Source organism: Rhincodon typus, chromosome 21 (genome assembly GCF_021869965.1).
Source record: "Rhincodon typus isolate 14 chromosome 21, sRhiTyp1.1, whole genome shotgun sequence".
NCBI lineage: Eukaryota > Metazoa > Chordata > Chondrichthyes > Orectolobiformes > Rhincodontidae > Rhincodon > Rhincodon typus.
This window is the reverse complement of record NC_063352.1, coordinates 1598364-1610443: the sequence shown is the minus strand read 5'-3', so window position 1 is coordinate 1610443 and position 12080 is coordinate 1598364. Positions and strand designations below refer to the sequence as shown.

Below are 12080 nucleotides of genomic sequence, written 5' to 3'. Positions count from 1 at the left end.
AGAAGGGTCCAGACCCGAAACGTGAGCTTTCCTGCTCCTCTGATGCTGCTTGGCCTGCTGTGTTCATCCAGCTCTACACCTTGTTATCTCAGATTCTCCAGCATCAGCAGTTCCTACTATCTCTTGACTCAGTAGGTCCTGGTCCTTTTAAAGACTTATTGCCACTTTGCATGTAATTTTGAAGTTGTCTTTTCCTGAAAACTTCAAAATTACATGCAAAGTAGAAATTTTAAGATTAAACAGATCTAATAACTAGCTATATTTTCACACATTCAACGAATCAACATACTATATGAAATGCTCATATAAACCAGGGTAGGATCTTTATAAAAAATCCAAAAGAACTGCAGATGCTGGAAATCAGAACCAAAAATAAATTGCTGGAAAACTCAGGTCTGGCAGCATCGGTGGAATGAAATCAGTGTTAATGTTTCGCGTCTTCTTCAGAACTGATATGCAGATTGGGGAGGGGGCGGGGGTGAGGGCGAGGGTAAGAGCGAAAAGTAAACAACAGGTGGAGATAGAGACCAAAGTGAAAGAAAAACAGTTTAACAGACAAAGGAATGGATCACAGTCAACCTAGGAGAATGAATAGTAAATGGGTTCTGTGTAACAGCAGACTATGGGATAGCAAGGCCTTGTTTGTGGGGGTGGGCTAAAACATGGGGAAGGTGCCTCAAGCCCTAAAATTATTGAACGGAGTCCAAAAGGCTATAGAGGTGCCAAGCAGAAATTGAGCTGCTCTTCCAGCTTGCGCTGAAGCACTGCAGCAAGTCTGAGACAGAAATGTTGGCCAGGGAACAGGGTGGTGTGTTTAAGTGGCAGGCAAGGGCAAGCTCAGGTCTCTTTGCGGACAGACGTAGGTGTTCTGTGAAACAGCCGCCCAGTCTATGCTTCATTTCCCCAATGTAGAGGAGACCTCATTGTGGGCAGTGAATGCAGTAGACTAGATTGAGTGAAGTGCAGCTACCATCAGTTCTGAGGAATGTGAAGCGATTTCTCTCTACAGATGCTACCAGACCTAGAGTTTTTTCAGTAATTTCTGTTTTTATTAGGATCATTATGTACTATTAAAGAGCATATTCAACTTATCTGTCCTCCACCGTACCTCTTTCTCCCTGTGAAAACGAAGCTGAAGTAACTTAGAGTGTGGTGAAAAGAGTCTTTCAACAAACGATGCTGGCAATTTTGTATTTATTTGTTCCACAATCTGGAAAACAAAATTATTTTTCTTTGAATGTTGACATTACACAGTATAATGACGTTATTTATTACAAGTGTCAGTTGCAATAATCTAGTGTCTGAATCAGAAGACAGTGGATTCAAGTTCCATGCCACAAATTTAAGCTCAAAATATGCGCTGCAATTTAGATTGTTGGAACTAAATCTAGGTCTTTGAGATGAGATATTAAACTCAGGCCCTACCTACCATCTTGGAGGTGGCAAACAATTCTGTAGATGTTTTCATTTGAAAAGTAAAGGTCACCTACCAACAGCCTGCCAAAATCTATGCTGCATCAAACATCACTATAATCAGATTATGTGGCCTATTCTCTACTTTTTGGGACCCAGTTGTTGAGACTTTGGCTCCTCAGAGCTTTCCTACAGCAGTAGCTCCATTTTCTAAGTGCTCGAATCGAACCCGAATGAGTCCCATGTGCTGTGAGGCAGCAGTGCTAATCACTGAGCCACCATTCTGCCCTGAAATTACAAAACATCCTTATTTCAATGCAAGCTGTTTTGCTGGCTGCAAGATCCAAATATAATGCTCCAGAAGGATTTCTTGAACTATAGCTAATCACATAAGAGGTATAAAAACATAAATCCTCAATTATTTAAGGAGGCTCACCAGTGTCAACAGGTTTAAGACAGAGATGATGTACTCAGCACCAAACATCTGACAACTGTCCAGCTGATCCAATCCATAAGTAATGGTAATCTCACAATGTTTGGCTATATCAGAATCCATGCTACCCAACAGAACACACACACATTCATTTGCAGCGGTCAATACTGCCTCAGAAAAGAAAACTTGTTTTGCCGTGGTTACGCAGTTCACAACTCTCAGAAGGACCTAGAATGAAAGAAACATTTTAGAAAGTATCCTCAAAACATAATGCAGTAGTGCAGATCTCTGAACTTTGATAGGGAGATGGATAAAGAGAGACAATATAGATTTCAGATCTGATAAAATACCTCATTACTGATTCAATGAGAAGCTTCTTTTTTATACTTCGAAATTTAGTCCCAAGGAAACAGAAGTTTAACAGAGAAATTACAGCTATTCAAGATGGGATTAAGCAAGAGGATATGTTAGAAAAATGATCTCAATACATTTTCTTACATCTGTCACGTAAGCCTCAGTGATTGGAGGGCCTCTGATTGGACTGAAACGTTCTCCAATGCTTCTCACGACAGTGCTGAAAACCCTCAGCAGTGCTGCTAACTTCGGTAACGAGACTGAAGGAGGTGGAATGTCCTCATCAACTGCCTCCCCAGAGGCCACATGACTAAGATCCTGTAAATGCAAATAATCAGTCAATTTATTCACCATGCAGGAGCTGTATAGAAATGGGTCTTCGACAGACATTTACCCAATCACAGCACAGTCAGCAGGAATTTGTGACAAATTAGTTATTGACCTCCGCTGCCCCTAGACAAATGTTTACCACATACCAAATTTCACTAGGAAATTCATCACATGTCAGTTATTACCTTTTTAAAAGGGATGTGGGACTTGTTGCTGCTCATCCCCAAATGCCTTTGAGAAAGTGGTGCTGATCTGCCTTCTTGAACCATTGCTGCCCAGGAGGGGTAGGTACACACACAGTGCTGTCAGGAAGGGAGCTCCAGGTGGTGACAATCCAAGCTTGGTACTGTTTATATTTAGGTACTACTGAGGTGGATCAGCTATATATAAAATCGGTCAATTTCATTTGGCATCACCACTCAACATCCAAGAATGTTAGACTCATCACCAGGGTAATCACAGTTTAGCTTGGAGTAAACAGCTCATTGAAATTGCTTGAAAGCACCAACTGTCAGCGTGTGTTTTGAAAATGGCAACTGTGAATCAGTCTTTAGAATTTAAATTTCAAAACAGTGGTATGTGGATATTGGGTACTTTTGTACAAGGTTTTTAAAAAGTAATAGATTCAGTCCTTCTAAAATATTGATCTAATCCAGTATTTTTCGGAGAATATGGAGACGTGGGATGTTTATGAAAGATTGTTAGTGCTGTACTAGGTTTAAGGTGGGGGTGTAAATATCGCTTTTGGTTCAGGACAATCAAGAGCTGATTTTAGCTTAGGAAAGAAACTCAGATCGATCTTTTTCGAGCAGTTTGGCTGAAAACTGACTGGGATCACAAGCATAATACAATTTCTGTCCTAGAAAGGAGTATAAAACAATCCATGGAACAAATAAATTTATTGGAAAGTTAGTTAGTACAACTTCCAGACCAGGAGTGTAGATATTTCCTAATCAACCTGTTCAGAAACGATATGACATACTTCTGGATCAGGTGGGACTTGACTCAGGCATGCTGGCTCAGAGTAGGGACACTACCACTGTACAGTAGCTCTCCAGAACACAGTGCATTGTTAGAAATCATAACATTATTAAAAGAAAAAGCAAATCTAAGCTTTCAGTTTTGTGAATATTCATGTAAGACAGCTTCACAATTCAGACAAAAGAATTGGACAAAACCAGCTACAAAGTTTGAGATGGAGGGATATTTTCTCTAGATAGGAAACTGCAAAGGTATCACATTGAAGACAGAATGTTACTTAGCATGCACTTTAAAATTTTCCAACCAGTGTTCTATATTTAGGAAGGTTTTTTTTCCTTCTATACAATAAACTTCTGACCCATTGTCAAAACTAATTCTGCGCTTATGTTTTAATAAATGACAACTACATTGAAATACAACATTTGATCTATCAAGGCAGGTTTCACCTTGTATCCGACTTAGCCAGTATTCCCATTAGTTGGCCCCATAACACAGTAATAAAGAAAAATAATTGTTAGTTCATTCTGGCAGACAGGCAATAATGGTGGACCGTCATCATTGACCAAATAGCAGGTGAATTCTCATTGTCTTCAGGCTAATATTTATATCTCAAATCACCATCACAAAGAGCGAGTGATCTGGTCATTCACGTATTGCTGTTTGTGGGAGTTTGCTGAGTGCAAGTTAGCTGCCACGTAGCTTAAGGCGCAACAGTAACTACACTTCAAAATAAGAGTCCTAAATTGGTTGTAAAGCACCATTGAGACATTTAGTGGTCGAGAAAAGTGCTATACAAATACAAGTCTGCCTTTCTTTCTTTTATTGAACTCTACTCTCTAATGCATTCCTGAAATAGCATTCTCAAGCCACCACAGCATAACAGTCCCGCAAAATCGACAGAACTTTCTGGAAAAATATCTTGTCCATAAGGAAAGGCCTTCAAGCATTTCAAATTAGGATCCACTTTCAATGAATAATTTTAAATTTATAGTTCGAAAAAGAAAGGTAGCTTCCAGTGAATGCTGTGATGTATATAGATCTAAATAATAAGCCGTTTCAAATTATCAAAAAAAAAAATGATCAGTTTACAACAAACAATTTTTGGGGCCAAAATCAAAGTGCTGGAGAAACTTAGCAAGCTTGGCAGCATCTGTGGAAAGAAAAACCAGAGTTAGTGTTTTGACTCCAGCAACCCTTTGCTGTTCTGAAGAAGGGTCACTGGACCTGAAGCATTAACCTCTCTTCACAGATGCTGCCAGACCTGCCGAGTTTCTTCAGCACTTTGTTTTTGTTTCTGATCTCCAGTATCCGTCGTTATTTGTTTCATTGATGTTTCTGGACGTTGATTTTGGTTTAAAAAAGTTAGCAGGTATAACAAGCAAATGGGAAGCAGTTTCACGCAACCTACTCAGTTCTGTACCATACCTCAGCATAAGCCTCCATGTCTTCCAAAAACTGCCCCAGAAGGGTTGTGGAAAATCCGAGATCTGCAACCCAGAACTGTTCCAAACACTGCAGCCAACCTTTGCATGAACAAATTCCATTATTTTTTAGTTTAAGGGTTCTTGTGCAAACCAAATTAAAAATTTCATGGAAGAACTTGTGACAAAGTGACAATTATTAAATCAAGCTAGTAAGAGACTAGCTAGCAATTAAGTTGAGCAAGAACATCACTACGGCATTAGAAAGTTGCACTATATTACGTATGCAGCATAATATGGTTTTAAAAACATCGAATGCTTTGTTAAAATTCTTGGCATGAAAGTCTGCTCAGGTAATACACATTATCAAAGCAGTTTAATTCTCTTTACTTAATATCAACAGTAGCAACATGTATTAGCACCTTCAACATAGGAAAGGCATTTTACAGCAGTGTTAAGAAAATTTGACACTGATCAACAGAGGGAGATAATAGGGCAGGTGACTAACAGTTTAGAAACAGAAAACACAGAAGATTGCCATATTAAGACTAATCATTCTTAGAATGAAGTGGTTCAAATGCACAATTTAAGTGAAAATGGTTATGTGGTGCTTGGTTCCAATTGTTTTTTAATTTCACTTTACTGATATTCATTTTGCTGTCAAGACCATTTTGAAACCTGCCATTTTCAGCTGAACTGAACTATTTTGCTCAAATAGCTAACATTTAGAATTAGCAGAAGTTTAAACGACCAAGAACATACTGGAGTAAACAACAACCTTACCTGACACTTGTTGCGTAAGCGATTGTTTCTGAGTGTGATCAATATGCCATCCAACAAGTATATCTACAGTGTCCTTTGGAATAAAAAGCATCAGATATCAGCTTGCTGTGAAAAATCTTAAAACAGTATATGATGCAATCTTTCCCTCATTATCTTACCCTAAAGTTGGTACTAAATATATGGGGATAACAACGAGCCACCAATAAAATGCACTTCACACATTGGCACAGTAGCTCTGGAGTGTCCACATTTTCCAAAACAGTCTGCAGGCTAACCATCACCAACTAGGGGACAAAAAGAGAGAGCTAAATTAGTTCCAACTAAACAAAGTGTTTAACCTGTGTTCAATGATGGCTTACTACAATTTTTCACACTTTTGGAAGTTTTAAAAAGTTTAAACAGGAAGTTCTCTACAATGATTATACTCAAAATATTTTGGGAAGTTTGATGATTTCAGATAATGCAACAGAGCTCCAAAAATACCTTTTATCACTCTTAAAGCTACTCTCCAGCTTATCTAAATGCATTAATATGTACCCACACAAAAAAAGAGGTCCTTGTATCAAAAGTGAACTTAATACAAAATATTCCTGATTTCAGTTTGAAAAAAATCATAAAATTAGGGACTAACCTGCATTACAGATGAAAATGCCTTCTTTTCTCCTGCAGTTTCCAATGCTTTGTAGGTGGCACACAAGTACAGAAGTTTTACCTCATCTTTGGTGGAAGAGTTAAACTTACTAAAAATCCATTTAAAGATTTTCTCAGCCTCGTAACTCAGAGATACACACAACAAGCCAAGGCAGCAAGCTCCTTCTTGTCGTAGTTCATGAAGTAGTTTACTACTGTTGATAAGAAGTTATCAATGTTAATATCTTGTACTGCATGTATATACCTAGGCCATATATAGACAAATTTAAAATAAATGAGTTCGGAGTTTACAATGAATTACTGCTGTTCCCAAAAATTCATAATTTGTTTTGTTATTTAAACAAATGAAGCAAGTCACAAACTAGAATAAAAATCCAATTTGTCATCAGAAGTGGGATTTGCAATGCTTTTGCAATGGTAGAAGCTAGTTACTCAACAGCCACTTTCCTTAAGCATCCTTAGTACTTCTGAAGTCACAAAAATGTAATTGCAACCAGAGTTTAATTTGAACCTAAAGCACTTCATGACTTAATAGAATCCATTGTCTTGAGTAAGGATAAGTCACTGCATAAGGAAATTTTACCCAATGCTCAATACCAAGACTTCACTGAGTGGGGGTTGGGACTTCAAATGACACCACAAACTGAAATTTTGATGGTACTGGCTCCAATGCAACAACCAACACGAACCCTCCGCTGCTGTGAAAGGTCTTCTCCTTATTTCCCCAATCACTTCCCAGGGGATTGGGACAGCTTTCAAACCTCAAAATGAGGTCACAGTGGGAGCATACTTTGGAAACGCTGCCTTATACAGACCCCAGAACAATAAACGAAAAAGAGTCCACCCCTCAAAGATTAGGATTGAGATCATTGGCTTAGCAACCTGATTTATTTACATAACAGACTACAATCTTATAACACTTGCGATATTCCACAAATTTAAAAGGCGCCAGAGTAGTATCTTGGAGCTTTAAGCTAACACACCAAAGGACATGCAAACCCAAGGTCCCAATTTCAGATGGAATTAGGTGGTCAAATGTCTGATCGAAATATTCTTTGTAAAAGAAAAATATATAAAAATTTCAATCTCCAAGATGTACCAAATAGAAGTGGTAAAACTAAAATGACTGGAAATAATGTGTAAAGATTTTTAAGTGCAATCAATAACCTTCACATTATGTAAATGTGGAAGATTTAAATACACATTTGGATTTATGGTCTTCCATCCAGAAAACAAACCGAGCTCCAGAAATACCCAAGGGATGCATATACAAATAGTTCTCACTAAAAAATTACCCAAGAATTTATGTCCAGAGGATGAAGTTCATCTTTTTTAGAAAGGATAAAGTTCCTTAAAAGGGTTACAAACTTTGCCAAAACTGACATGGTTTGACACCTACCTCTCGTTAAGCACATCTTGTATTGCAGTCAGGGCATTATCTAGTTGCTTAATTAGAACCTGCAAGAAGATAAAATTGCAATTATACAACAAATAAAATTTAAATTAGAAACATGACTCTAGCCAATTTCCATATGTTTATATCTTAGAAAGTAGCAAAGTAGAGAGCTGCTAGCATTTAGCATGTAGGCTCAATGTTTACCTGTCCCTTAGGATGCTAAGATGTGTATTTCCATCTTCTCACTTTTCTTAAATAAAACACTCACCACTTTGTTTTCTGGCTGCTGAATAAACTCTTTCAATTGCTTTATTGTAGCCAGCCGACGCTCCCTGTCATCTTCACGGGAAATCCTCCGCAGAAGATTGGACAGTCGAGACTCATCAGAATAAGATAAAGATCGTTCTATAAATTAAACAGTTTGACAAAGTTAACTATAAACTCAGTGAATAACATGGAAAAAGGAGTAGGCCCCATTCAACCTCTTCAGTCTGATCATAGTTGATCTGAATCTTAACGCCATCTACCCACCTTGATTCCATAACCTTCAATAACCTCTGGCCAACAAAAATCCAACAATCTTAATTTCGGAACTTAAGTGACCTTTTCTTTCAGCAAAGTTTATTCCAGATGTCAGCAACATTTATGCAAAAAAGCACTCTCTCATATCACCCTTCAACAGACAAACTAATTCCAAGGTAATCCCACCTATTCTGCAGTCCCCAGAGGAAACAGTTTCTATTTCACTTATCCACTCCTCTGATCATTTTAATTAAATCGCCTCAATCTTCAATTAACAAGGGAATTCTGAGTGCAGTGCTCCTAATGGGATCTAACTGCAGCTTCATGTAACTGAGAAGTAACTTCTGCTTTGTATTCTAGTCTTCAAGATAATGCCCAACATTCTATTAGTCTTTTAAATTATTTCTGCACCTAAATTATCTACTAAGTTTGCATTTTCTATTTAGGGGCTGTAAATCTCTTTACAGTTCCCAGATTCCCACTATTCCAAAACAGGCGATGGATATTTTCTAATCAACCTGGTTAGACACGTCATTGCACACTTCTGGAACAGGTACATCTTCAACCTGGACCTCCTGGTTTGAAGGTAGGGACAGTATCACTGTACCACAATATCCTGAGACACATCCAAGGCACTGGACTGCACCCAATGTATTATAACATTTATTTATTTATTTGGAAACTTGACAACTGATTAATAGTGGTACACATACATGCTTTTCTACCACATTAGTTACCTCTTCAAAAAAAAAGGTTGATCAGACATGATTTATCTGTTACAAAAAGTCACACTGACTTCCCTTGATAAATTTACATTAATCCAAATAATCACTGTCCCAAAACCAGATTGTAATAGCTTCCTGTTACAGCCAGGCAAGCAAGGGTAAAATGGCTCCCCTCTTTCCCACTTCTCATCAGACTACAAAGGGGTAGATATTTTTAAACCAATCTCTTCAGAAACATTACAACATATATCTGGGGCAGGTGGGTATTGAACACAGACCTTTTGGCCCAGAGGCAGGTACACTGCCAATGCACCACAAGTGCCCTACACTACAAAAGGGTATGCCTGTCAATTCAGTGAGTGTTTAACTGTTTACAAGCAGTGATTGTGTTCACTCGCCGGTTCCCGGACTAAAGTGGTTGTCTTTTGGAGGAAATGTTGAGCAGGTTGGAGTCGAAGTCTTGTGCTCATCAGGAGTATTGAAGAATGTGATAATCTTATTGAATCAAAACAGAGGGAGACTTGAAAGCCAGATGCTGGTAGGATGCTTCACATTTTGGGGGAATCCAGAGGGGTACAGCTTAAAAATAAGGGGGCTCCCATTTAGGACGAAGATGACAATGATGATATTTTCTTTCAGAGAAAGATTAGAGGTTAGTCAACAATTCTCTTCCTCAAAGCAGTGGAGGCTGGGTCATGGAACAGATTCAAGGCTATGTTAAACAGTTTTGATTGATAAAGGTAAACAGAGTTATGAGGGTCAGACAAGAAAGTGGAGTTGAAGCCACAACCAGACCAGCCATATTATTGCTGAAGGGCAGAACAGGGGTCAAAGGGCCAAATCCCTGTATTCCAATGTGATTATCAAATGATGAGACACTACATATACTAGACGTGCATTCTATACAAGATTGATTGAATTGAGGTTTTTCAAACTGAAGGAACTAATAGATTAGATCGTGAATGCTTTTGATGTGGGGTGAGGCCAGTGCTTGGCAGAGCGAGTCAATCAGGGTGCATAACTTGAAGAGCAGATCAGAGATTCAGGAGAGAATTTAGTAGACAGCCTTATCTTATTCCTCTTAACTCTACTAATGTACGCTCCCCTAACCTCTGGAGGTTCACATGCGGCAGCCATGTCCAGAAGCAGGAGTCAATACACCTACACAAGAATCAGCATGCGTGGACCCTCCCAGCAGCTACACACTTGTGCAGCTTCTATGAAAGATTGCTGGTAACATCTTTGAATTTTGTGTACACCCAATTAAAGTACAAATCTTCACCCATGTTCTCTTTTCATAAAGCCCCAAAATGCTTTTTATGGGTTTAATTACGGGGAGGCAACGGCTTATTGGTATTATCACTGGACCGTTAAAGCAGAGACCCAGATAATGTTCTGGGAACCCAGGTTTGAATCCCACCCTAGCAGATGGTGGAATCTGAATTCAAAAAAAAAATCTGGAATTAAGAGTCCAACGGTGAACAACATCTACTGGTCGGGAAAAAAACCAATCTGGTTCACCTATGTCCTTTTTGGGAAGGAAACTGCCATCCTTACCCAGTCTGACCTACATGTGACTCTGGACCCACAGCAACGTGGTTGACTCTAAACTCACTCTGGACAATTAGGGGTGGACAATAAATGGTGCCTAGCCAGCAATGCTCTCGTCTCGTGAATGAATAAAGCGGGAAAAAAAAAACCATACTTTCACAACAAATGTTACTTGAAACTGTGCTATGGCAAGTAAAACAAAAGGTAAAGTTGTTATAGTCCCAGAGGACTATAGGCCTCCCCGCAAGACAACTGGCATCTGCTTAACCCAAGGGTCACAATGTCTCAGGTCAGGAACAAGGTTGAGAAGGTAGGACCTTCATGGTAATCTCAGGCTGCATGGAGATTGAACCAGTGCTGTGGGTGCCAATTAAAGAGCACACATGTTCATATAGAGAAGGTAAAGACAGAGCCGTTATTTTCCATTGAGAAATTACTTTTTTCCTTCTTTTTAAAATCAGTCTTATACCACCAAAACTTAAAACTATTAATAAATTGGCTCTCACTTTGACAGAGACACTGCTTCTTCTCCCCAAGAACCTAGACAATCAATGCTACAAAAAAAATGCTACAATAATCAGTTATCTTTTACTCAGCTAAACTAAACTGCATGTAATCCCTCTGTGTAGGGACATATCCTACTTCCAATCTACTGTGAATGCTCCAAAAATCTGAATACATACATACCAGAAACTCATGTTTAAGGAGATCTCGCAAATAATTGCTTGGCGTTACAGAACTTTAATATTGCTAAAGAGGGACATCAGTGCAAGATGAAGAGCTTTGACTTCACATCTGTTTCAGTAGTGTTTAAGATCTCTCAAAGTATTACCAGGTATTGCAACAAAGCAAAAATCCTAAAAAAACTGGGCAGTTCTTGTGCCTCATCTCGTCAGGATAAAAGTATAGCAGTGAGAGCTTTGGGGTATCTAGGTAACAGAGTAATAATTCTTACCCTGTGATTTCCTCATCTCCTTTGTGGCTAAAGCACGACTCCCATGCTGAATGCTGCTTACATCCGTGGTCACATTGTTAACCCTCAGCTCTTGCCCCAGCGACTTCCGACCATAAGCATTTTCACCAAGTCCTCCATTGACATCGTATCTGCCTGTTTAAAAAAAAAAATTGAATTTCAATTAAAACTCAATTTTGGTAAGCTTACCTAGTAACCTTTATGAAAAGTACCAATTAAGCTAAATTCTAAATCACCTAGTATGACGATCATGAAGGTTCTCACTTAAAGGGAAGTTTGTTCCAATTTGTTGCGTGCTTAGGGATTCTGCAACTGCTGGAGGAGGGTGGAATAAAAAGTGCAATTTCTGAATTTCCACACTTTCAGACTGAGTAATGATGGAGAATGCTGACAGTGGTGTCATCGTATCACATCACAAACGCCAGGTCTTTATACATTTCCATTCAATCCAACTGCTAATCACTTCTGTCCATCACTAAATGTGAGACGACATCCAGAAATGAAACTGCACCATTAAGTGACACACTTAACATAGAACATAGAACAG

At 38.8% G+C, this 12080-nt stretch overlaps 1 protein-coding gene across 1 annotated transcript in view; it reads right to left on the bottom strand.

Moving 5' to 3' along the window:
• smg1 (SMG1 nonsense mediated mRNA decay associated PI3K related kinase) overlaps positions 1 to 12080 on the bottom strand; it is a 170708-nt gene that overhangs the window by 109461 nt on the left and 49167 nt on the right. Inside the window, exons 3-12 of the mRNA XM_048609660.1 lie at positions 11516 to 11668; positions 8031 to 8167; positions 7766 to 7824; positions 6347 to 6560; positions 5874 to 5999; positions 5716 to 5788; positions 4937 to 5034; positions 2345 to 2518; positions 1850 to 2074; positions 1109 to 1210 (exon numbers count right to left, since the gene is read on the bottom strand). Coding sequence (XP_048465617.1) covers positions 1109 to 1210; positions 1850 to 2074; positions 2345 to 2518; positions 4937 to 5034; positions 5716 to 5788; positions 5874 to 5999; positions 6347 to 6560; positions 7766 to 7824; positions 8031 to 8167; positions 11516 to 11668 — 1361 coding nt within the window. The remainder of the gene's footprint in view (positions 1 to 1108; positions 1211 to 1849; positions 2075 to 2344; positions 2519 to 4936; positions 5035 to 5715; positions 5789 to 5873; positions 6000 to 6346; positions 6561 to 7765; positions 7825 to 8030; positions 8168 to 11515; positions 11669 to 12080) is intronic.